This window comes from Ceraceosorus guamensis (assembly GCF_003144195.1).
Source record: "Ceraceosorus guamensis strain MCA 4658 unplaced genomic scaffold IE81scaffold_161, whole genome shotgun sequence".
Classification (NCBI taxonomy): Eukaryota; Fungi; Basidiomycota; class Exobasidiomycetes; order Ceraceosorales; family Ceraceosoraceae; genus Ceraceosorus; species Ceraceosorus guamensis.
Genome location: NW_020290156.1, coordinates 1 through 21,920, shown reverse-complemented (window position 1 = coordinate 21,920; position 21,920 = coordinate 1). Strand labels below are relative to the sequence as shown.

At 57.6% G+C, this 21,920-nt stretch overlaps 10 protein-coding genes across 10 annotated transcripts; 7 read left to right on the top strand and 3 right to left on the bottom strand.

Moving 5' to 3' along the window:
- Positions 1-819: 819 nt before the first annotated feature.
- Positions 820-2,304, top strand: IE81DRAFT_350608 (ClpP/crotonase; the record flags this gene model as incomplete). Its single annotated transcript, XM_025516575.1, has 7 exons — positions 820-992; positions 1,113-1,219; positions 1,316-1,545; positions 1,625-1,802; positions 1,937-2,030; positions 2,115-2,187; positions 2,257-2,304. The coding sequence occupies 7 exons, from the start codon at positions 820-822 to the stop codon at positions 2,302-2,304; spliced, it is 903 nt and encodes a 300-aa protein (XP_025366121.1).
- A 112-nt stretch (positions 2,305-2,416) lies between these two features.
- Positions 2,417-5,114, bottom strand: IE81DRAFT_327001 (Krr1-domain-containing protein). Its single transcript, XM_025514974.1, has 5 exons — positions 4,710-5,114; positions 4,031-4,598; positions 3,516-3,967; positions 2,971-3,446; positions 2,417-2,885 (listed from the first exon to the last, which is right to left on the bottom strand). Exons 1-5 carry the CDS (start codon positions 5,026-5,028, stop codon positions 2,496-2,498), a joined length of 2,205 nt encoding a protein of 734 aa, XP_025366120.1. The 5' UTR covers positions 5,029-5,114; the 3' UTR covers positions 2,417-2,495.
- Positions 5,115-6,392: 1,278 nt separating this feature from the next.
- IE81DRAFT_62804 (hypothetical protein) lies at positions 6,393-8,067 on the bottom strand. Its single transcript, XM_025517493.1, has 5 exons — positions 7,564-8,067; positions 7,406-7,444; positions 7,185-7,264; positions 6,910-6,984; positions 6,393-6,831 (listed from the first exon to the last, which is right to left on the bottom strand). The coding sequence occupies exons 1-5, from the start codon at positions 7,566-7,568 to the stop codon at positions 6,455-6,457; spliced, it is 576 nt and encodes a 191-aa protein (XP_025366119.1). The 5' UTR covers positions 7,569-8,067; the 3' UTR covers positions 6,393-6,454.
- Positions 8,068-8,959: 892 nt separating this feature from the next.
- On the bottom strand, positions 8,960-11,311 carry IE81DRAFT_326999 (putative NADPH-dependent beta-ketoacyl reductase). Its single transcript, XM_025514973.1, has 7 exons — positions 11,018-11,311; positions 10,837-10,872; positions 10,633-10,713; positions 10,311-10,527; positions 9,888-10,018; positions 9,620-9,787; positions 8,960-9,530 (listed from the first exon to the last, which is right to left on the bottom strand). Exons 1-7 carry the CDS (start codon positions 11,127-11,129, stop codon positions 9,400-9,402), a joined length of 876 nt encoding a protein of 291 aa, XP_025366118.1. The 5' UTR covers positions 11,130-11,311; the 3' UTR covers positions 8,960-9,399.
- A 372-nt stretch (positions 11,312-11,683) lies between these two features.
- On the top strand, positions 11,684-14,538 carry IE81DRAFT_62701 (hypothetical protein). Its single transcript, XM_025517490.1, has 4 exons — positions 11,684-13,370; positions 13,491-13,596; positions 13,765-14,273; positions 14,371-14,538. The coding sequence occupies exons 1-4, from the start codon at positions 11,820-11,822 to the stop codon at positions 14,455-14,457; spliced, it is 2,253 nt and encodes a 750-aa protein (XP_025366117.1). The 5' UTR covers positions 11,684-11,819; the 3' UTR covers positions 14,458-14,538.
- Positions 14,539-15,198: 660 nt separating this feature from the next.
- Positions 15,199-16,161, top strand: IE81DRAFT_62734 (hypothetical protein). Its single transcript, XM_025517491.1, has 2 exons — positions 15,199-15,566; positions 15,646-16,161. The coding sequence occupies exons 1-2, from the start codon at positions 15,373-15,375 to the stop codon at positions 15,956-15,958; spliced, it is 507 nt and encodes a 168-aa protein (XP_025366116.1). The 5' UTR covers positions 15,199-15,372; the 3' UTR covers positions 15,959-16,161.
- Positions 16,162-17,070, top strand: IE81DRAFT_62735 (hypothetical protein). The gene has a single exon (XM_025517492.1). It carries the CDS (start codon positions 16,365-16,367, stop codon positions 16,968-16,970), a length of 606 nt encoding a protein of 201 aa, XP_025366115.1. The 5' UTR covers positions 16,162-16,364; the 3' UTR covers positions 16,971-17,070.
- A 99-nt stretch (positions 17,071-17,169) lies between these two features.
- On the top strand, positions 17,170-17,903 carry IE81DRAFT_350602 (hypothetical protein; the record flags this gene model as incomplete). The annotated part of the gene is made up of 3 exons (XM_025516574.1): positions 17,170-17,378; positions 17,460-17,741; positions 17,816-17,903. 3 exons carry the CDS (start codon positions 17,170-17,172, stop codon positions 17,901-17,903), a joined length of 579 nt encoding a protein of 192 aa, XP_025366114.1.
- A 503-nt stretch (positions 17,904-18,406) lies between these two features.
- On the top strand, positions 18,407-19,161 carry IE81DRAFT_332672 (hypothetical protein; the record flags this gene model as incomplete). Its single annotated transcript, XM_025515331.1, has 3 exons — positions 18,407-18,621; positions 18,721-19,002; positions 19,068-19,161. The coding sequence occupies 3 exons, from the start codon at positions 18,407-18,409 to the stop codon at positions 19,159-19,161; spliced, it is 591 nt and encodes a 196-aa protein (XP_025366113.1).
- Positions 19,162-19,845: 684 nt separating this feature from the next.
- On the top strand, positions 19,846-21,536 carry IE81DRAFT_332671 (hypothetical protein; the record flags this gene model as incomplete). The annotated part of the gene is made up of 9 exons (XM_025515330.1): positions 19,846-19,948; positions 20,019-20,186; positions 20,236-20,283; positions 20,326-20,384; positions 20,542-20,565; positions 20,975-21,116; positions 21,180-21,330; positions 21,398-21,422; positions 21,495-21,536. 9 exons carry the CDS (start codon positions 19,846-19,848, stop codon positions 21,534-21,536), a joined length of 762 nt encoding a protein of 253 aa, XP_025366112.1.
- Between the last annotated feature and the right edge of the window lie 384 nt (positions 21,537-21,920).

The window sequence follows — 21,920 nt, the reverse complement described above, 5'->3', positions numbered from 1 at the left end:
ACCCTAACCCTAACCCTAACCCTAACCCTAACCCTAACCCTAACCCTAACCCTAACCCTAACCCTAACCCTAACCCTAACCCTAACCCTAACCCTGTGTAATCCAATTCCAGAAAGTCTCATGCCACAGCCTCATGCAGGTCACTGTAACAAAGAACAAACAGTTTTCTCAGAAATGCCAAAGTTAGGCACTCTAACCAGACCATCTTGAGGTTAGATGGACCTCACGCCGTCAAACCTGTAGGGTTTTGGGTGCTGCTTCACCAGCTGGCTTCCCTCAGCCCTCTCTTAATGCCTATAACACAAACTCCAAAAACCCTATTGGGGACCCCCTTGTAACCCTAACCCTAACCCTATTCTAGAGATTTTTCACTCTTTTGCCCATATCTCCATCAAAACCCCCAGGGTAGCATCTGAAACTTCAACAGAAGTATCAGCTCATCTTTCTGCTTCTTCTGAGCCCATGTTGTTTTTCAATCCCTTTGGGGACCCGTATGTAACTCTAACCCTAACCCTAAATTCAGATTGCGTCAGAGCATGAGTGGGTCTTGAGTGCACGCACGGACGCTCCGCACGCGCGCGCGCGCGCACGTCTTGATAGTCACGTGCCACATGAGTATGCGCCGGCAATTGCATTGTCCGGCGACCGGTGCGCTGGGCAATCTGAATGCACGCACGCGTCGAAAGAGTCGATCGAGAGTCACGAGTCCGCAAATCGCGCGCGAGATCCGCGACTTGCACGACGTTCTAACCACCATCATCGCACCTCCTAGTCTCAAGACTCACGACGGACCCGTTCGCACATATCACCGCCAGCATCATGTCCTCTTCACCCCCTCACACGTACCCTCAACCGTACCTCTCCTCCGGAACTTCCTCGACGGGATTGACGTTCGATGCCAGCAAGATCAAGCTGCACAAGCTGGTGTGGGAAGCGCCGCACGTTTTGCGAGTCAGTTTCGATAGGAAACCAGTCAATAGCTGGATCGAGCTGTGAGTCAGTCGCGGGGCGAGGCGAGGAGGGAAAGCGAAGAGAGGAAAGGGCGAGGCTTCGCAGCTCACACACGGGCGGGGCTTCGCAGCTCACGCACCCTTCCCCTCCCCCCACGCTAGCATGTGGCGAGAGTTGGCGGCCATCTTTGCACACATTCGCACGGATGCGAATGTCAATGCGGTGGTGCTGAGCGGCGAGGGCAGGTGCTTCACAGCCGGTCTGGATCGTGAGTCGGGGTAGGGGAAGAGGGGAGCCACCGTCGCAGCAGCGGCTGTCGCACCAGCTTCCCCTATACTGACCGAGCACACGCACCTGCATACAGTCTCTTCCTCCTCTCTGGGCGCCATTCTGGATCAAGAGACGGACGTAGCTCGTAGAGCGTGGCGCGTTCGTATCTGGCTGAGGGAGCTGCAAGATGCTCTGACGATGATGGAAAAGTGCGATAGACCCATCGTTGGAGCTGTGCACGATGTGGCGTACGGTCTGGCCATCGATCTGCTGTGCTGCGTGGATGTGAGGATCGCAGAGAGCAAGGCTAGATTCTCCATCAAGGTCAGTCGCGGCGAGGTCGGCGTCGGCGTCGGCGTCGGCACGACACTCTACTTACACACCACCCTGCCGACATGCACAGGAAGTGGATGCGGGATTAGCAGCAGACGTGGGCACCTTGCAGCGTTTCCCAAAAATTGTAGGCAACGAGTCGGCAGCGAGGGAGCTAGCATTGACAGGCAGAGAGTTTGACGCTCAAGAAGCGCTACGCATCGGATTTTTGAGTCGCGTGGTGGAAGGAGGCAGGGATGGCGTGCTTGGTGAGCGAGCGAGCGAGCGAAGCGCCTCACGAGCGATCCACGAAACGCCGCGGGTGGAACGCGCGATGGGACCCGCTGACATCCCACGCACCCACGCACGCACCCACGCACGCTTCACGCACGGCGCCACCCAGCCGCGGCCATCGCGATCGCAAAGGACATTGCATCCAAAGCGCCCATCGCTGCGCGCGGAACCAAAGATTTGCTGCTTCATGCCCGGGATCACAGGTGAGCGAGTTTGGGAGCGTTGGTTGGTGAGCGTTGGTGAGCGTTGCTTGGCATCTGGCTGACTGCGTGCGTGCGCTCCCACAGCGTCGATGATGGTCTGGCATACACGGCGGCTTGGAACGCTGCCATGCTGCAGAGCGAAGACATACCCGTCGCGGTGAGTTGCAAGAGGCGCGCGTCGCATCGCTCGCTCTCGTCACTCAGTGAATTCGCCGGCTCCCCGTAGATGGCCGCCGTGCTTCAAAAGAAGAAGCCAACGTTTGAAAAGCTTTGAGAATGCGCGCGTGCGTGCGTGCGTGTGCGTGCACCACTGCACTGTTTGCCGCGAGCATCCTTGCCCGAGACCATACTCATGACTACAGTACACCATTTCATCATCGCGCTGGTACGATGTGCGCTCGCGCGCGGTTGAATGATCATGCTTGCCCAAGGCGATCTTAAAGTACACCGCTTCATCATCACACATCACGCGGCGCCCCTGCTCTTCTTGCGCACATCTGCCCCCTCATCATCGCCCTCCATAGCCTTTCTCTTGTTCCTCTCCTTCTTTCCCATCCTCTTTCTGGGCCTCTCTTCGGCCTCTCTCGTCGTCGTGCTGGATGGGTCTGCTACTGCGCCAAGTCCCCGCTGCGCATAGTCTTTGCCGTACCTCTTTTGCAGACCGCTCCTAAACTCTTTGAGTCGACGATTGAGATCGTGAGGCTTGGCGCGTCCACGGCGGTAAGGCTGTATATGCTTCAGGCCCACTATGCCGTTCAGCTCATTATCATCCGCCAGCAGAATCTCCACCGCAGAAAGCCCATAGTCCGTCTTGGCCACGGGTTCGTACTTGAAGCGGGTAGGCTGATCGCCAATCTGCATGGGCGAGGATGCGCGTGCTCGGGTATCAATCGCGTGCGCGAGTATCGATCGCATGCTCGCAACAACCGCGCACACTCACCACGTCTTCGTAATTCGCACTGTAGTACGCATCCACTGCGCTATCCAGCTCGCGCTGCTGACCCGCCTCATCCTGGTGTGACTCGGGCTGACGATCCGCATCCATCTCCGCTTCGTCTACCTCTGCATTTGCATCCTTGGTGGCCACCCTCTTTTCGGCCGCCTTGAGCTTCTTCTTCAGCTTCTTGCGATCCTTTTTGGACATCGTCTCTCGCGTCGCCCCGTCACCGAGCTGCTCAGCTCGATGGCCGGACATGAAATCGGCATCCATCTCAATGTCTGCATCGTCGACTTCCGCTACGTGCTCCGGCAAGTCGATCTCCTCATCCCACATGGGCTTTTCGAGGGTGTCTTTGCCGCCTCCGAACTGGTCATCCCGCTCGTTGTAGTACTCTTCGTCGAAAGCACGTTGCATGGCACGATCGTGAGCTGCCGCATCAAAGTCGCCCTCCAAATCGAGGTCCTCGAGATTGATGGCTGTGGTGTGGACGCGACTTCGCATCAAGATCCGCGCGCCCGGTTCTACCCGCACCAAACCCCACTCACTGCTGCTACCAGTCACCTCCCTGAGCCTCCTCAGCCTCTCAATGACATCGCGTTGTTTCAGCTCCGCCAATCGCTTCAAGTCGCCCATCTTTTGCCTCTTTTCTTCCTGCTTGCGCGCGTCTCTCTCTGCCCTCTGATCCTTGCGCTTGGTATCCTGTCTTCGCGCGCTGCCTTGCGGATTGCGCGCGTAGGATTGGATCTGCTCGGATGCTTTGCCAGCTTCCAAGGCTTCGAATCGAAAGTTGTACGCGTTCTCGTATGCCTCCGCTCGATCATCGAACTCGTCCTCCGACGCCAAAGCGGCTGCTTCTGCCTCCCAGTCTCTGCCATCGGCAGAAGACGCTGCTTGGCTTGCATCGTCCGGATCCTCCTCTTTGGTCCTAGAGGAGGAGGCTACGTGCGCGCGTGGAGCAGCCTCTGGGCGATCTATCCATCCGCGGTTGAGGATGTAGCTGTGGGCGAGGCGAGCATGAGCGGCACCTCTCATCGACGCCCTCTAGGCGCAGTCAACGCACCTCGTAAGAAAGTCTTCGTTTTGCCTCTCTTCACTCTTCTTTTCCGCGCTACTCGACGTCTTTTTGCTCTCCTTGCGCTTCGTTGCGCGGAGATTAGGGACGCTCTGATCATCAGCCTGCCCGTACCCCTCCAGCAATTTGCGCACCTCATTCTCCTTGTCCGTCCCAAGCGCCCCAAGTAAATGTGCCCTATACGCCTGCGAGTCTTCGCCAGACTCGTGCGATTGTGCGCCGGCCTTTGTGAAAAATTCTTGCTGAGCATCATCGTCATCATCGACGTCCGCATCGTTGTGGAATGCTCGCGTCACTTCTTGTTGAAGCAGCCTCTCCTCGTCAGCCGGTGCCAACTGACCGTACGGCGCGTCATCGTCATTGGCGTAGCCGCGCGAGACTGCAGTAGTAGCATCCGCCAGAGCAGCTGCGGGATCCTTGTGCTTACTTATAAGCTCGTTGATTCGCGAGCGCTGATAGTCTGCCAGCGTAACCCTCTTGGAGGAGGAGGAGGAGATGGAAGCCATGGCTTTGGATGAGCGCGGGAGTGCGACGTTGGATGCACGTGATCGCTCGTCTGGTCGAGTAGAGAGGGGAAACAACGAGGGCGCGCGCGCGGTTTGCCTCGACAGTGAGTATGCGTGCAATGCCAACCCGAGTGCCCAATATGATTCTGCGCACCACTCACCATCGAAAACGCGCCTTGTAGCATCGTATATGCTCTCATCCTTGCCTCTGATCTTGGCGATGGTGCGCAGAATAGCAGCATCCACATCCGCAGTCACTTCTTCACCTTCAGAGTCTTCATCCGTATCGTCGCCACTGCTGCTGCTCGAGTCATCCTCGCCACCACCACCATCACCACCACCACCAACACCACGCTTGCCGTACCTCTCCTCCAGACGATGTTGTTCGGCGCGTTGCTTGTTGTGCTGAAAGCGCTTGGCAAAGTCCGCATTGATGCTGAGATCTGTGCCCGCGTCGGGCGAGTCCGCTAGCAGATCCATGCTGAGCCCACGCATGCAAGCGATAGCAGATCAGATGAACGTGCGAGCGCGTGATGGTAAAGGATGGAGAGATGCGGATGATGGAAGAAGAGAGCGCGAGCGCGACGAGTGCTTGACAGTTGAGTCACGAGTGAAGGGGGGGGGGGGGGGGGGGGGGGGGGTGCTCGCGCGCGCGCGCGCTTGCGCGCAGAACAGAAAAATCTGGCCCAGTGGGGCGCATAGCGGCAGCCGAGGCGCGCGGCGCGCGGCGGGGCGGGGCGACGCGCTTGCTGTGTGTGGCGGTGCAACTTTTGGAGCGAGCGAGCGAGCGAGCGGGGTGGCGCGGTAGACTCGTGAGTCGTGACTGACGTGCCCACTCGAGAGACTCTTTTTCACTTTTTGACATTTTGATTCGTCATTTTGACTCGAAGGCCCCTCGCTCCATCTCCCAAACTCGAGGCTTTTGCGGCGCGTGCGACTCGCGACTCGCGACTGTTCAGACACGTACCGCTTCGCTTGCGAGACAAGATATCGCCAAGCAAGGGTTTCCTCTTTGCTCGAAAGGTTCGCACAGGGCAAGGGCGCGCGGGCGGACGGGCGGACGGGCGGACGGGCGCGCGGGCGGTGACACTTCCACGCGAACTACGACGTCGTTGGCTCCACTCTTGATTCGCTCGTCCCCCCACCCCCCCACCAAACTTCACGAAAGCAAGCCCTCAACCCTCAACACGACGACGCACCACTCCTTGCAAGGCTGTACCGGTCGAGTGTGTCCCATACGCAACAAAGAGCGGTCGTGGGCGCTCCCTCGCACGCGTGCTCGCGCTGCTTGTACACTCGTGACTGTGAGTGTACATGCGCATCACTTCGACGTGCGGCGTCGCAGACCATCACAGGCAGAAATCATTCATCAAAAATTGCTTTTCAAGACACGCGATGCGACTCAACATGTGCGCGCGGTCGTGGATGTGGGTGTGCTCGGAGAGGAGAGGAGAGAGGCCGGCGCTGGGGCTTTGATAGAGGCGAGCGTGCTCGAGGACGTGTGCGTGCGGGATGATATACATAAAGCTGGGCCAGCGCGTGCGCGTGCGCGGAACGAGTCTGGGAGCGGGAGGGGCACCGGCAACAAGCCAAGTCGTTCCAAGAGCCTGTCGCCAATCGAAAGACTCGCCTTGCAGGGGCGGCAAATGTGCTCACAATGTGAGAGCTGATGCGCCAGCTATCTGGTCGAAGGCCTCCCTACATTTGTCGGCTTGGAACAGGAGAAGAGTGGTGATGTGCGCGCACGCCGCCCTGATGAGACTGCGAGCGCGGACGCCATGACGCGCACAAACGCGACGACGACCACGACGACCACGACGATGGTCAAAGATCCATCTCTCCAGTTGGCTGCTATTACTCCTCGATCAAAGATCCATCTCTCTAGTTGGCTGCTGTTACTCCTCGATCAAAGATCCATCTCTCCAGTTGGCTCCTCTTCCTCCTCATCAAAACTTCCAGCATCGCTCATCTCCTCATCCTCCTCCTCCTCTTCCTCCTCCTCTCCCGCATTGCCAAACGCATCGTCCGCGGCTTCCTTGGTAGCGTACCTCGCCACATACTCCTTCACCTTGCTATCGTACGTCTTTGGCTCTCGCATGAGCAGCGCTGCCGCCTCGCCGTTCAAAGGGTCCGTGGGGTTGGGGTACCTCAACAGCTGTGGCAAAAAGACTTCAAAGATGTTGACCATGTCGAACATGGGAGACCAAGTCTGGTTGATGACGTCCAAGCACACCGATCCAGACAGCTCGTCGATGTTGGGATGGAAGATCTTGTTCATAAAGCCTGTCGAGGAATGATGTGTGCGATTGCAGTGTGAGCGATCGCCACCCTGCATTGGCAGCTCCCACACACGCAGCTCACCGATCGAAGGAGACTTGTAGGGATACTGGTCTTGCAGCTCGACGTGAATCTTCCACACTCCTCCCGCGAATGGTGCTGCGAGGGGCGAACGTCAGGAGCGCGTGTGCGTGTGCGTGTGCGTGTGCGTGTGCGTGTGCGTGTGCGTGTGTGCGTGTGAGCGGGCGTGCTGCAGTCGCGAGTGCACTGCCATGCCATCCCAGCCGTCGCACCACTCGTTGCAGCTGCCCCCCGCCCCTCATCTCCATCACCGCGCGCTGTCAAAAGTCACGACTCACTCTCATCAGGCCCATGAAACCTGACAAAGAACTCTTGCATCGAATCATTGACCAGCGTGACTTCATGATCGCTCATCAGCCTGGTGGTGCGTGGGCGCGGGCGCGGGCGCGCATAGCAGATGTGTCAGAGTAGCCCCTCTCTCCCGCGCGCGCGCGCCTCAGCCAGCTAGGGCATACACGTGCCAGGTTCGTTCGTTCCTAGCAAGCGCATGCACACTCACAGCTTCATCATATCCGTTTCGATTCTGCGTTTGGGGGAACTGTCGGGGGTGAGGGCGCGGGGTGGGGGGTGGGGGGGAGAACACTGATCAGCACCGAGCCTGTGCTGTGCGCCTTGCCAAGCCAGACCGCACCGCGTCCCGACTGGTCGCTCACTCACCTCATCTTCGTAAGGGGCGTCTTTAGCCTTGGCTGATGGGACGGCAGCGGCGGGGGGGCTGCTTCGAAGCGCTGCTAGCGAGCGTCTGTCGAATGAAGCTCAATCACAAGCTGCCTTGACGGATGAGTGGAATGTGGAGGGGGCGATAAGGGTTACTGCTTGGCTGCTAGGTTCAAGCGAGGCGAGGGTGCGATGACGTGAGCGAATGGGGACCGGGGCAACGCGCTTCGAGAGTAGCGTGAGCGTGAGCGAGGTTGGAATGTCTGCTTGAGATGCGATGGATGCGGAGCGCTTGAATGGGGAGCTGAAGATGGATGGATGGATGATGGAGCAAGTGCGAGCGAGGGCGTTGTTGTAGCAGCGCGTGAGATCTTGTACGTTGTATGCGCTCGCACGCACGCCCTCGTACCCACAGCCACGCCCATGCAGCAGCAGCAGTCGTGACTCCGCTATCTCGCGATCACGCCCCACCGCGCCTGCATGCGCGCATGACCCTATAACGCGCCATGCATGCACACCGCGGCAGGGAACCCGCGTATGCAGCAGCAGCCTCATGTACGCATTGAGCAAGCAAGCGATCGAGCCAAGCAGCCCCTCTCCGTTCTCGCACGGAAGACCTAATCGCGCGCGGGCGGGCGGGGCCGTACCGTGCCGTGCCGTGCCGTGGCGCTTATCGCGTGCGTGGGTGCGTGCGTGCGTGCGTGGGTGCGGACGCTCTGGTCACGCGAGGACAGACCGACCATGGCAGCCATGCTGCAATCACGTGAATCACGAATCAAAATCACTCACACTGTGACTGAATCGTGGATCACAATCGTGAATCGTGAATCGTGAATCACGAATCAAGAATGCAAGAATGGCAATTAAGCCTTGCTTGCAGAGCCGGCTCGCTTCACTCGGAGTACTCGCACTCGCACTCGCACTCGCACTCCCACTCGCACTCACACTCGCACCTCCTTGCCTTGCTGCTTAGATGTAATGTGTGCATGGAACAGCGTTGGATGCGCGGGGAGTCAGTCGACTTGCGACTCTTTCGCGTGGAATCTCGAATCTCTCGAATCACGAATTCGTGTATAGATGTGGACGCCCGCCCGCGAGACTGTGCACTCTTGGCTGTGATGCCGCGCCGCCAGACTCTTGGCTAGCTGTTCCACGTACAGCACGACAAAAAGGTCAGGTCGAGTCGAGTCGAGGTGAGGTCGGGGTGGGGCGATGGGGGTTGATCATTGTATTCCCCCGTCGCGCTCGCGCTCGCGCTCGCGCTCGTTCAAGCATCTTCTTCTGCTTCTCACATGCCCCCCCCCCCCAATCGGGCGAGCTCATACGTTTGACTCATCGCGAGGCCGACCGAGCGTACAATCAACCCTCTCCACCTCCCTCCCCCTTCCTTTAACCCCCCTCGCTTCTTCTAATCACGATCGCGACTCGTGCACCCTAGTCTATCAAGACATGCGAAGAGTGTGCGCAACACGCGGGAGGGCAACAAAAGACGCTTTTTGCAAATTCCGCGCATTTCCAAAACTTCGCTTGAGCACGAGGCTCGAGGTCCCCGCATACAAGCGTGTGGCAACGTTCCAAATGCAGCAGCAGCAGCAGCAGCAGCAGCAGCAACCAGTAGTACTTGAGCGCCCCCCCCGCCGCCGCCGCCGCCGCCGCTTTCTTCCCCTCTCACAATCTCGCAATGTTCCTCCTCCTCTCTTTGCGCACCCTGCAACAGTTCGCAAGACGACGACGGAGGGCGTGCTAAAGGTCAGACGAAGTCGTTCGTTCGCGGGGGATGCATCGGGTAGTCGAGCGCGCGCGCGCGTACATGCATCTCTCCGTCTCTTTTTGGGCTCAAAGCTTGGGTACGAACTGCAGCATTTGACCGCCATCCACGACGATGCCTTGTCCGACAATGTGAGCACCGGCTCTACTGCAGAGCAGCAGCGTCAGACCCGCAATGTCTTCCGGCGTGCCCGTGCGGCCTGCGAAAGGGCGACAGGGAAGCGTGGGCGCGCGAACGTGAGTAGGGCCGTAGAACTCGTGCAACACATGCGCGTTCCACTCGACTCACCAGTCGGCTGCACGCCTTCGAGGATCTCCTTGTTATTGGTGAGCGCATAGCTGGTCATGCGACTGGGAAAGACGCCGGGCAGAATGGCATTGACGAGGACAAACTTTTCGGACAAGGAGTTGGCCATGGTTCGAGTCAGGTGAAGCGAAGCCGCCTTGGATGGTTGGTCTGATGTCGATGTCGATGTCGATGTAGATGCGGGCGCAAATCAGCTTGTGAAGCGCGCGTTGGCATGCGTGCGAAGCCAAGCGTAGCGCTCGCTACTCACAGCTCCAAGTTCCCGTACCCGGCTCGCCCAGTCCACCCTCTGCGATGGGCGCAATGGCGGCAGTGCTTGCAATGTTGATGACGGAAGCCTGCTTCGTGTTGGACTTGCCAGCTTCCAAGAGCGGCAGCAGGCTGCGCGGGGTGGGGGGGGGGGGGGGGGGGGGGGGGGGGGGGGGGGGGGGGGGGGGGGGGGGGGGGGGGGGGGGGGGGGTGCCAGCGACGCGACACGTGAATCAGTCAGTCGATCGATCGCATCGCGTGCACGAGCGCAAAAGAATTGCTCCTCGCGCGTCATTGTACCCCGTAATCTCCTCGCAGCACTCGCGCAAAAGAATTGCTCCTCGCGCGTCATTGTACCCCGTAATCTCCTCGCAGCACTACTCGCGCAAAAGAATTGCTCCTCGCGCGTCACGCAGCAACTCACGCGACGGTGAGGTAGAATTGGCTCTTGACGTTGAGGTGAAACACCTTGTCCCAACCCTTTTCCTCTGGGAAATCGTCCAGCATGCCGCCCCACGTGATGCCGCTATTGTTGACGAGAATGTCCAAAGATTTCTCGCCGGCCGACTTGATGGCGTCTGCCAAGGCATAGCAGCCCGCCTTGCTGCCAACGTCTGCTTGAAGCGCAATCACCGACGGGGCTGAGTGCGTGCGTGTATGCGTGTGCGCGTGCATGCGTGTTGTTGAGCGAATGCGTGAGGCTCAGCTTGGCAGGCAGATGCACCGATCGATGACTTGCCACTCACAAGCAGAGCCCGATGGCGCCAACTTTTGCATGGCTTCAGCCTGCTTTTTCAGCTCGTCGATCTTGCGCGATGCAATGTACACTGTGGGCAGCGCAAAGAAAAAGGAAAAAAGTTGCGAGATGGCGTTGGCTTTTCGCTGTTGCCCTGTCCCCGAGGCCGCTGCGCTCATCATCGTCAGACAAGTCCGTCACGTCGCATCCTCACCCTTTGCTCCATTGCGAACGAGCGCAGTAGCCATCACTGACGCGGGGGCGGGGCAAGCGTCGTTCGTGCGGCAAGTCAGCTAGCAGCGGTAACGGGGCGAGTCGAGTGGGCCAATCTGTCATGCCACGCCGTGCCGCGCACCATGTCATCACCCTCACCCTCCCCCTCATCCCCCACTCACTCTTTCCCAGACCGCTACCACCACCCGTAACCAGCGCGACTTTTCCCTTGACGCTGAAGATATGGCTGGAGCTCAGCTCCGGCATGGTCTCGGGCGACACATCCTTTGGCATGTTGATTGAACGAGGTGCGGGGGTGTGCGTGCGTGTGCGTGCGTGTGCGTGTGCGAGATGAAGAGAATTTGGGTCTGGCGAGACCGAGACCGAGTGCGAGTGCAGGAGTGTTTTCTTGCGTGGGTGAAGGGATGGAGGGCGGGGATGAGGGAGTCACGAGTTCGGAGAATTTTGATTGGCGTGCGTTGGGAATCACAATGCTCCTGACTATACGCATCTCTTCTCGTCTCTCTGTGCGGGGCACCACACACGCACACACGCACGCACGCAAAGCACGCAGCGGTTCCAGCACAGCTAGGCGCCATGCCAATAGGTGCATGCGCACCAACATCCTTCAGGCCACGGCCACGGCCACGGCCACTCTTTCGGCCCGGAGGTCACAAGTCACCATGCAGCGCGCGCGCGCGCGCCACAACGATGGAGCGTCACGTGATGATGCATTCGACGCAAGGCCTAGATTCACGTGATTGCATGCCTGCATGCATTCTTGATTGTGATTCAAGATTCACGATTGCCATGCAGCTAGCTACTTGGCTGGCCTGCCTCGATCATGACTTGTACTTGTGGTTTGGCCTGGCCGACAATCACCACGATCCAAGCACGAGGCACGCACGGGCAACTCGGTAGGCTGCTCTCATCTGCTGCGGTCTGCTCCGTCTTCAGTCGGACCTCCAAGTCGTGACTGCAGCCATGTCTACGGCTATGCATTCCTTCGACTCCTCGATGGGCAAGCAGGAGGGCAACCACGCGCGCAAGGAGAGCGCAGCAGCAGCAGCAGCCTCTGCCTCTGCCTCTGCCTCTGCCTCTGCCTCTTTGCACGCCGCTTCAGCTTCCACCAGCACTTTTCGAAGCGCAGAGACGCAAAGCAGCAACGAAGCGGATAGGCGGCGCAGTCTGACTCCACCACCAATAAGCTCGCCGCCGTTGCAGCCCGCCACGACGCATCCGATTGGCGAGAGCAGCAGCAGCAGCAGCAGCAGCAGCAGCGATGGCGATGCGGATCGCAATGTTGATGCACGCGCTATGCCAACGCCCACGCCCGCGCCCACTCCTCGCGTGCTCGGATCGCCAAGTCCAGCAGACGCGCCTTCTTCCCCTTCCACAACAACCCCTCTGCCACACTACTACGTCCCATCCAAGATTCCCTCGTTGCGGCACGATGCTGGAGCAGCGCGCAAAGAAGCGCGAGCTTTAACCGGTTGGGGAGCTGTGGGAAACGTTGCGGGATCGAGGAGCGCCACGCCGACTATGATGAGGATGATGAGGATGGATGATGTTGCTGATGCTGCTGCTGCTGGAGAGCGGCGATTCAGGGCGGCATCGCCTGTACCGAGTGCGAGCATGGACGAGAGCAGATCGCCTTCCAGAGCTTCGCGCGCCGCTTCCACTTGGCATCCTCTCTCGCACGAGCACGAGCACGAGCACGAGATGCAAGAGCGCGTCACGCCGACGCCGACGTCGCCCACAACTCCTTCCCGCAACAACGGCCAGCAGATGGCTTCGCCTTCCAAATTGCCGTCTGGCAAACGCGGAGCGAAGCGAGGAGCAGGAAGAGCGGCATGGGGCGATCATGTTCAGGCACACGCTATACTGGGTGCGGGAGTGTACGAGGAGGACGATGATGGGGCGGATTTCGTTGCCGCGGGTAGAGAGTGGGATGCCATGTATGCGCCCGGTGGTCCTGCTTCCGCTCCTGCTCCTGCTCCTCCTCCTCCTCCTCCTCCTCTGCAATCTCCTCGTAGAAGCGCTGCCAGCAGGCTGTTCCATCTGGCTCAAGGTTTGAGAAAGAGGACGGGGCATGCTGCTTCACCATCCATTGCGCAACATCGTGGCACACCGTCCGCTCATCGTGTCATCGACGATCCCGAACAAGCTGCACAGCAGCAGAGCAGTAGTCATGCGAGTCCCAGCTCCATCGTTGGGCAAGATGACTCGTTGGAGAAGGCTCGTGCCGACGACCCAGCAGCTTCCGCTCATCGTCGTCCGACATTCCTGCACGCGAGCAGCAGCAGCTTTGCAACGCTGGCGCAGGACGCATCAGCCAGCAGCGGGGCGGCGAGCGCGTCAGCGAGCACGAGACAGCCGAGTCAGCAGCAGCAGCAGCATTCAAATTCTCGGACGGAATTGTTGGGCACGGAAGCGGCGCATGCTGCTGCTGCTGATCGGAAAGAGAGCGGCACTGGACCTGCTGCTGGCCGTTGGAACAGCTTCAAGCGCGCTTTGATCCTTGCCAACGCCGTGGTGAGCAGCGCTTGCGTGTCGAGGCGGCAATCCGGTCACGCTCCGCTCCGCTCCCTCAGCGCTCGCCCACCCACGACTTACGCATGCCCACGCCCCCTCCCCTTTGCAACTCCTGCACAGCTCACGGCGTACTCTGTCACGCTTCTCGTCATGCTCATCCTGCTGTGGGGTCAAGTATTTGTCAATGGCGATGTCCTCATCGCCACGAATCACACGGCCATGGCGCGTGAGTAGTAGCAGTCGCAGTCGCAGTCGCAGTCGCAGTCACAGTCACAGTCGCCAAGCCCTCTCCACGAGCAAAAGTGTATTCCAGCGAGCTGCTTGCGCTCGCAGCAGCAGCCCGCAAGTGTTTCGCCCATTCTCGGACTGATCATTCCTCTCTGTCGCATCGCAGTCGCAACAGCCGCAATGTGCTTGAGCTGCGCAACCGCACTCATAGGCTGGCTCGGCATCTTCCTCAACAATCGTCTCTTTCTCACCATCTACAACTTTCTGTTTTGGCCCAGCCTGGCATTGATAGCCGCGCCAGCATACCTGACGTATAGGAAGCGCGAATTCAATCTCGAGGGCAAACTCAATCAGCTCTGGTCCAGGCAACTTTCCAACGCCGAGCGTCTGCTCATTCAGCACGCGTTCGACTGTTGCGGATACTTTGGACCCTACGTCCTCGCTGCTGCCGATGGTCAACGCTGCTTCTCTAGGAGCCTCAAGGACGGTTGCAAAGCTTCCTTGTTGCGATTCGAGAGGGACGCTTTGCATACGATCTACTCGATCGCTTTCGCCATCGGTGGCGTTCACATCCTGATCATCACCGCCGCAATCCTCTGCGCGGACCATGTGACCTACATGTTCGGCAAAGGCATCACCCCCTTGCAGTCATATCCTACCCACGAATCGCTCCATGTGAGTCTTGACCCGGGACGAGTCGGGAGCGTTTGCGTGTGGAGGAGGAGGGATGAGCGCGAGCTGATTTTTGCGGATCGCTGCGAATCTACTGCAGGTCGCACCGTCTAGCCGATCACGTGCTCGGCGACGTCCATTTTTTCCACTTGTCCTCAGAGCGCCGCTCCGTCCTTTTGGCAAATGAAAAAGACGCGCGCACGACATTGGAGCACACGGCCTGTCTGTTGCACGTACACGAGAGGGCTATGTGAGTTCTCTCTGATGGTGATCGTCGAGTGGGCCGGCAAGTCGGCCCCTTCATCGATCGCCTGGCGCGTCACAATGACAAGTCACATCGATGACCTTTTAAGCGGCACCTCGGCCCAGCGTCGACATGATGTGGAGCAGTGGCAGGCTTCGCGACGTGTCTTTGACCACAGCCGCTTCCGGAGTGCTGTTGCATAGCCTCGCAAGATAAATGTTGTTGCGCTGCGCAGACGAGCTATCAAGGACCGCTCGTTGAGCGCGCGCGCGCACGTCATATCGAGCGCTTCGGCGTGCGAATCGTCCGGACACGCAATAGGATGCGCGTGCGCAGGTGGAAATTGGCGGCGGAATGTACGGACGCGGACGCGGACTGCTTGCGACGGATCGACGCGCGGCGTATTCGTGGACCGTCGCCGCTCGCATCGAAGTGATGCTTGGAAAAGGGATGCCGTCGAATGGGGGCGCCCGCCACATCAGCTTATTCAGGCCGGTAAGACCGAGCATTCTTTCAATATGCCTGGCGTATCAGCCTCACCGTCCGACGTGACGTCTAGGCAAAATCGCAATGCACGGCGTTGGGGAGGCAGCGCGAGCTTTGACATGCCGACATGGACCAAATCGTACACACTTTGTGCGTGTATATGGTGCGCCAAGTCTCTTGGACAATGAATTGGACGTCTGCGTACAGTGCCTGACCATCCGCGGGCAGTCCGTCTCCGATGCCGAGGAACAAAGCGACTGCACACTACAAAAGGGGGCACAAATCTGTCTCGGAGGCGAGATCTGGCCCTGACCACCAGCAAAACTGCTCGTCTCTTCCTAGCCTTTTTTCCCTTTCGCACCCTTTCAAACGATGTTCACCCTCATACGAACCCTCGCCATCTTGACGTTTCCCTTAGCAGCAATCGTCAGCGCTGCACCCAAGCCTCAGGCGTGGTCGAGCTCGCGCGCCGAGGTAGCAAAGACTTTGCGGGATCACATCGATTCAGCGTTGGGTGGGGAGCTGAGCGACCTGCAAGCGATTTGGCTCGGCCAGCTTCAAAAGAAGTGAGTAGCCAAGACGAGAGCTCACGTGGCGTGCGCACCTCGCGCTAATCACGCCCTTGCGCTGTGTGCATCTCTTTAGACAGCCCTTTACGCCGTACGCGTCCGACGCACTCACGAACACACTGCAAAAGATTCCAGACGAGCTCGGCGAGAATAGCTGGTTCACCTTCAACGCAGCCACGGCTATGAAAGTGCTGAACGATTGGGACACGACGGGTTATCAGACCTTTGCCATCGAGATGACCAAGCAGAGCTTACTGGCCAGCGCCCGCGAGGCGAAGGTGTCGACGACGGTGCACGATGCCGTGGAAAATATCCGAAAGAGCTGGGCTGGGGCTTGCAATGCTCTAGGCACGCTAGTGTGGGTAGACCCACGTCTGCTTTCACTGTGATCTGCGACTGATCCTGCTCGCACACCTGCCATACCTTATATTCAGCGATCCTTTTGCCCCCGTCACCACATCTTTCATCAACAGCTGCGTAGAGCTGAGTGAAGCGCTCAAGGGAGTGAGCAGCGCCTATGCTCGACCCTAGCGCCTGGTGGGACGTGTCTCGGGACGACATCACACACTCGACAGTCGATCGTTGCAAAATAGCCCTGCTCGCCGTTTTGACTTGTTACGCTCTCACGCTGAACACTGTATGCTTCAAAGTGGTAGCATCAAAGCCAATGACGCGCAGTGCATTCCTTGGCGAATTGCGTTCTGCCCGCGCGGGAGTTTGTGCGCGTCGTGCGATCTGCCTGCAGCCTGGACGCCTAGTACTGTTCGTGAAAGTCTCGACGCAGCCAATCACTGAATGATCATCCAGCTTCTTTCCACCGCAAGGCGTCGCAAGTCAAGTACGGTAGTGCAAGATTGGGCTATCTTTCTCCTTTACGAAATCAAAGCGTCGTTGCACACTGCGCAAATTGTCACGCCTACGCTCGTGGCTGCACGAGCTCGACTTTCGAATACGAAGGGAACGGCGTGCAGCGGTCTACGGAGTCGACTCTTGATTCTTGGCGTCTCGAGTCTGCCACTACTCGCAGAGCTGTGCCCGGCCCGCAGCCGCTTGGCAAATGAGCGCAGCGCGGCGTACACGAGTCTACGCAGACCAACTTGGACTCAGGTACATTGTACAAGCATGAGTGAGCTGAAAAAAAGATGCGATCTTGCACCTAGATGGCGGTCGGTTGACAACGTCAAGAGGACACGATCGGATACGACGGAGCAAGAGTGCAGAGTCGAGCGAAATAGATACGCAGCGGCATATCACATGCCATATTGCCGTGCTGCGCCCGCACAAATGGCCATTGCACGCTGCTTTCGAGGCGACGCTAAGCCCATGCCGGCCCTGCGACTGATGAATGGGATGCCGTCGCTCTGCCCTTACGTAGCGCATCCGACAAGACGCAATGAGTAGCCGAATAGCCCAAATAAGCATCAAATGTCTCTGTCGCCCAAATGCGGCGTCGACAATCACTGCGAAAGGTCCGCGGAGCTCGCTGGCGGATGGGGAGCAAAGCCGGCAGCAAAGGACGTACAAAAAGATGCAGCTGGAAAACGCTCTTACTCATCTCTGACCAATTGTCATTCCTGCCCTCCATAGCTCAGCCGAAAAGATGTTCTCGCTCATCCCACTGGTGCTGATATGGGCACTCGTTCTCGCCACGGTAGTACGCACTACCCCTCATCCTGAAGTGGGCCCGCAGCCTGCAGTGGACAAGTCAGACGACGAGATCACCAAGGATCTCAAGGGCTACGTCTCGTCAGCATTGGGCATTGACCTGGCCCGGTGGCAAGGAGCATGGAGCTATCAACTGACCTTCAAGTGCGTATGCGAGGGACTTCTGGGAGCCACACGCGCGCGTGCAGGCTGCTGACACTCACCTTGTTGTCTGCCCTCGTCCAGCCAAACTCTTGACACAGAGGCGCCAAATGGCCTCCTCGACACTCTGAACGCCATCACGACCGAGCTGGAGACCTACAAATCCTACTCGTTGCACGGATCCGCAACGGCTGAAGTGATTGGCGCGTTCGACACGTCGGGCTACATGTCTTTTGCAGGGGAATTGACGCAAAAGGACAAGTTGTACAATGCCAATCAACGAGGCCTTTGGCAGGTCGTAAGAGGTGGTGTCACTACGGCTAAGAACGCTTGGAAATCCGCCTGCCAAGCCATCATGAGTCGCATGTGAGTCGTGATTGGTGTCAGGCCTTACATCTTCTCTGCAGTGAGCTGACGATGACATGCCTTGATGACCTCAGGGCGTCCGACGATCCAAAACACAAGCAGCTTCATCATGGGTGTCTGTACATTGATGGGCGGCTCGGGGTCGTGGAGGTCGCATACTAATGGCGAGAGATTGGTTTCGACATCGCGTAGTTTCGCACGTCGAGCATGGGCACGAAGCGTCGTCGTGCGAATCAAGTGCTACACCTTCACTTTGTCGCTTGTCCTCTAATCTATAGCGCCAAAATTGATGGCAATTAACAAGACCGAACATTCCTGCGGTCAGCTCTTGTTTTTCAACGCAGTTTTGTGTCGGCTGGTGCCTAATGGCAGCTCTCAGCCGATATTGTGTTGAGCTCCCACTTGTCGCCCCTCTGCTACAGAGGGATAATGGTGGAACGTTGAAGGTGCATGCATGTGATATTAGTGTACGTACATGCATAAATGCTTGTGCGACGCCCTTCCCCTCACACCTTCGAAGCACCAAGGCAAAGCATTGTATCAGAACACCCATGTCGCTACAAGACCTCGCTATTGCTCTCCCTCATTGAGCATTGCACAGCCTGCAGTCCTCGTAATCGCTCCAATATCCTCGCAGCGGTCCCGCTGTGTCGCTCTCCTCCAAAATGCACATCACGAAAACACGCCTCGCTTGCGCTACGCTTTTCATGACTACCTTCGTCTGCGCTGTTCCTCGGCCGAGGCATTTTTCCTTCAATGGACAACCACGGGGCACGTCGCAAGATGGTATTGCAAAGGTCCTCGAGACTTGCATCGATGGGGCTCTGGGTGTTGAATTCGCAAAAGTGGCCGGAATTTGGAGCTACGAGCTGAAGACCAAGTGAGTCCGAGCCGACCTCAGGGTATGATGGGCAAGGACATTTCTGCGGCTGGTCAAGTCTTACGAACATCCGAGCTTTATCCTTTCGGTATCATGCAGCGAAACCTTCACTCCGATGTCTTCTATGCCACTATTGGAGACCTTGCAGCGGATTTCGACCGAGCTCAACGATCAGCAGGATTTCAGACTCAAGGGATCATTAGGATGGGATTTGGTGGGCCAACTGAACACTCTCGGCTACAAGTCCTTCGAGGTCGACATGACCCAAGACGACAAGTACGCCAACGCGAGAGATCGGGCTATCTTGAGTGGAGTTTTTGACGCAGTCAGAGAGATCAAGGATGCATGGAAGAGTGTATGCTCCGCCTTATCTTCACGCATGTGAGTAATTTCTTGGTCATGGCGACAGCGATGGACTAAGCCTCCTCTTCGTTTCGGCTATTCAGCGAGGCAACGGACCTGAATCAGCTCTTGGGCTTCAGTTGTGAGGATATTGCAGCTCATCTACAAGCGGTGATGGATTTCTACTACAAAAGATGAGCCTGGGTCCACCTAGATAGTGAGCGCGACACGGCCGTCGAATGAGCCCGAATTATTTGATGAAGACACATGCTCTGACGAACCTTTGATTACTCCTCAAAGGGACCAAGTCAATCACCGTTTTACGCGAGCACTTTCGTCTTTATTGAAGCGTGTTTATCTTGCGATTGGGGGGCTCTCTCTATTCATGGACCGATCGTTACCGTGATCCAGGGGCTTAGTCACGCGAGCAGGTTCTTTCGAGCTCTTTGGCCTTGACGTCATTGACTTTGTGTGTACATTTTACCTTGATTGACGAGAGGCGTGTTTTATGGCGCTTCGACTGTGATCGAGATGACTGAGAGCCAGGTTGGCACTGGTTCTTACATTCTCCTTCGATTGCTTGACTCAGCTAAGAAGCATCTACTCTCCCTACAGGGAACTGCGCTGTGCATTTGAAGCCCATCGCTACCCTGTCTTTGAAGACATGTATCTCTCTGACGACCTTTTGTTTTTTTTTTTGCGCAGCACGACCCTTGCCATTGCATTGTCACTTTGCTCCCGACTCGATCCTTGCCTTCGCTTCGACCCTTCAATTTTGGCCAGCGCAGCAGCATTGAAGCACGCTGCCGTCTATCTCTCTCCCTTGAGACTGCCTCCAGGATTACTGCCATTGCGTCGCTTCGTTGGCGTCCTTCTGTCACCATGTTTTCGCTTTTGGGCGGGGTCTTTTTCACCCTGCTGATGGTGGCAACAGACATTGCGCGTGCGAATCCATACCCGTACGGCTTCACCGACATGTCCATCCGTGAGTTTGTCGGCGTGGCTCATCGCGCGCAACGACTGATGAGATGTCCTCTGTGACACGTTGACCCGAGTTCAGTCGTGCTGTACGACTCTTCGGATGAGCCGACCTGTCGAGGTCTCGTGGCAGCTCACGATTGTTGGGTTGCAGAATGCTTCAAACAGTCAGGCGGTGGTCACGCTGCCTTTGACGCTCTCATCGAATCTGATCGACCTGGAATCGCCTGGGCGGAATGCAGCAAGTAAGTGGCAAAGCTGAAATTTCTTTGCTTTCGAGAAACGATTGTTGAGCTGTCAACCCTGCTCTCGACCAGTGCCATATCGGACTGGACCGCGTCAGTGAGTCGCTGTGGCAGTATAAATTCTACTGCGTTGGATGAGCTCTTTCTGACGAGCTGAACAAAAATGGAAAGGTGACGACTGCCATTGGTGTCCAGAAAGTGAGCGACGGATGATGGACGAGTCCGGCGGGCCAGATTCGAGTGGTTGCTGTTCCACGCGCAAGCATAGCCCACCAGTATGTGGAGGGAGCTCAACTCGTCCCGAAAGCACAGGACTTGCGCAATTGATGATAATCGATCAAGCTACGTGCTGCAGGTACTTCGGAACCAGCATCTTGCAGTGGGTCGTCTCCCGTGCAGCGCGCAGGCCACGCTGATGGAGACAAGAGCTGATTTCGAAGTGGGTACAAGGCTGTGACTGGTTGCGCCGTCGAGAAAAGTTAACAACTGAAAAGATTCGACCGATGCGACGGGCTAGCCCAGTAGCGAAGGGTCGAAGTGCAGAACAGGAACATCGCCAAGCCAGCGGCATGAGTGACCCGCTTGCTCGCCAAGAGCATTCTGCGCAGCCTCCGGCAAGCGCACGCCGGCCATGCGGCGCTGCTGCCAGGAAGGTGCCCCTCCCATCAGGTGCTCTGCTGCTATGGATAGCGAAATGATCTGCTCACGCCTACCTAAAGTCTTGCTTTGTGTGACCGAGCTGTCTAGCCATCCGCAACGACATCCAATAATCCTTTCGAGCACCGCAGAACCGATCCGCCCTTTCGAGCACCATGAAGTCCTCCAACCTCTGTGCACTTCTTGTGGCTATGACCGCGCTTCCATGCAGCAAGTCGATCAGCATTTTGCCGAGGGACGGGTACCCTGATGGATTCACTGCCAAGTCAATACGTGAGTATCGCGCTCTCGTTCTTCTTTGGCTGTGGAGAGCTAAAGGACTCTTCCCTGCCTCAGTCATATCGACCGCCTCCGCCAACAATCAGGACTGTGTGGGCGATCGCGCTTACAGTTGTTGGACCTACACATGCTTCGAAAAGTCTGGCGCTCGCTCGCAAATCAGTGATTTGCAGGCATCCGGTGCCGGTTCGTGGGCAGAGTGCAGCAGGTGAGTCGTTCGGCGGATCGAAACGAATGCAATGCCGGCGTCTCATCTGTATGCTTGTGCTGCACAGCCCCACCGATGACTGGACACGGACTGTGAGTGCAGCGTGCAATGACACCCAGATGACGTTACTTCGAACCGAACGCTCGCTACCATACTTTGTATAGGTGCAGCAGTCTTTGGGATTTCCCAAGATCAGAGATAATTGAGGCGGAAAGACGTGTAGGGCTCCGCTACAAGGTCCACTACACACTTGCAGAGCGAGAAGCCAGAAATCAGACATTTGGATAAGAATCTTACAGTTGAAAAATGGTGAAGGTGATGGTGCTAGTGGTAAAGGCAGCGAGCGGGGTCGGTGCAGGCGGCTAGCGAATCACACCGCCTCGAATCAAGGGCCTTCTATATATATATCCATTCAACGCGGCCGATTTAGCGTCCCCATGCATGCATGATGCTCTTCTGGGCGTCTTCTTAGCTCGAATTTCGAGGTTCGTGATGAACAGCAGGATCCGTTCTGTCACTCTGCTGAATGCTGGCTCGTGACTGCTGGCTTGCAGCCGCGTGCGTCTTTGCATCACATGCATGCCCCCCCC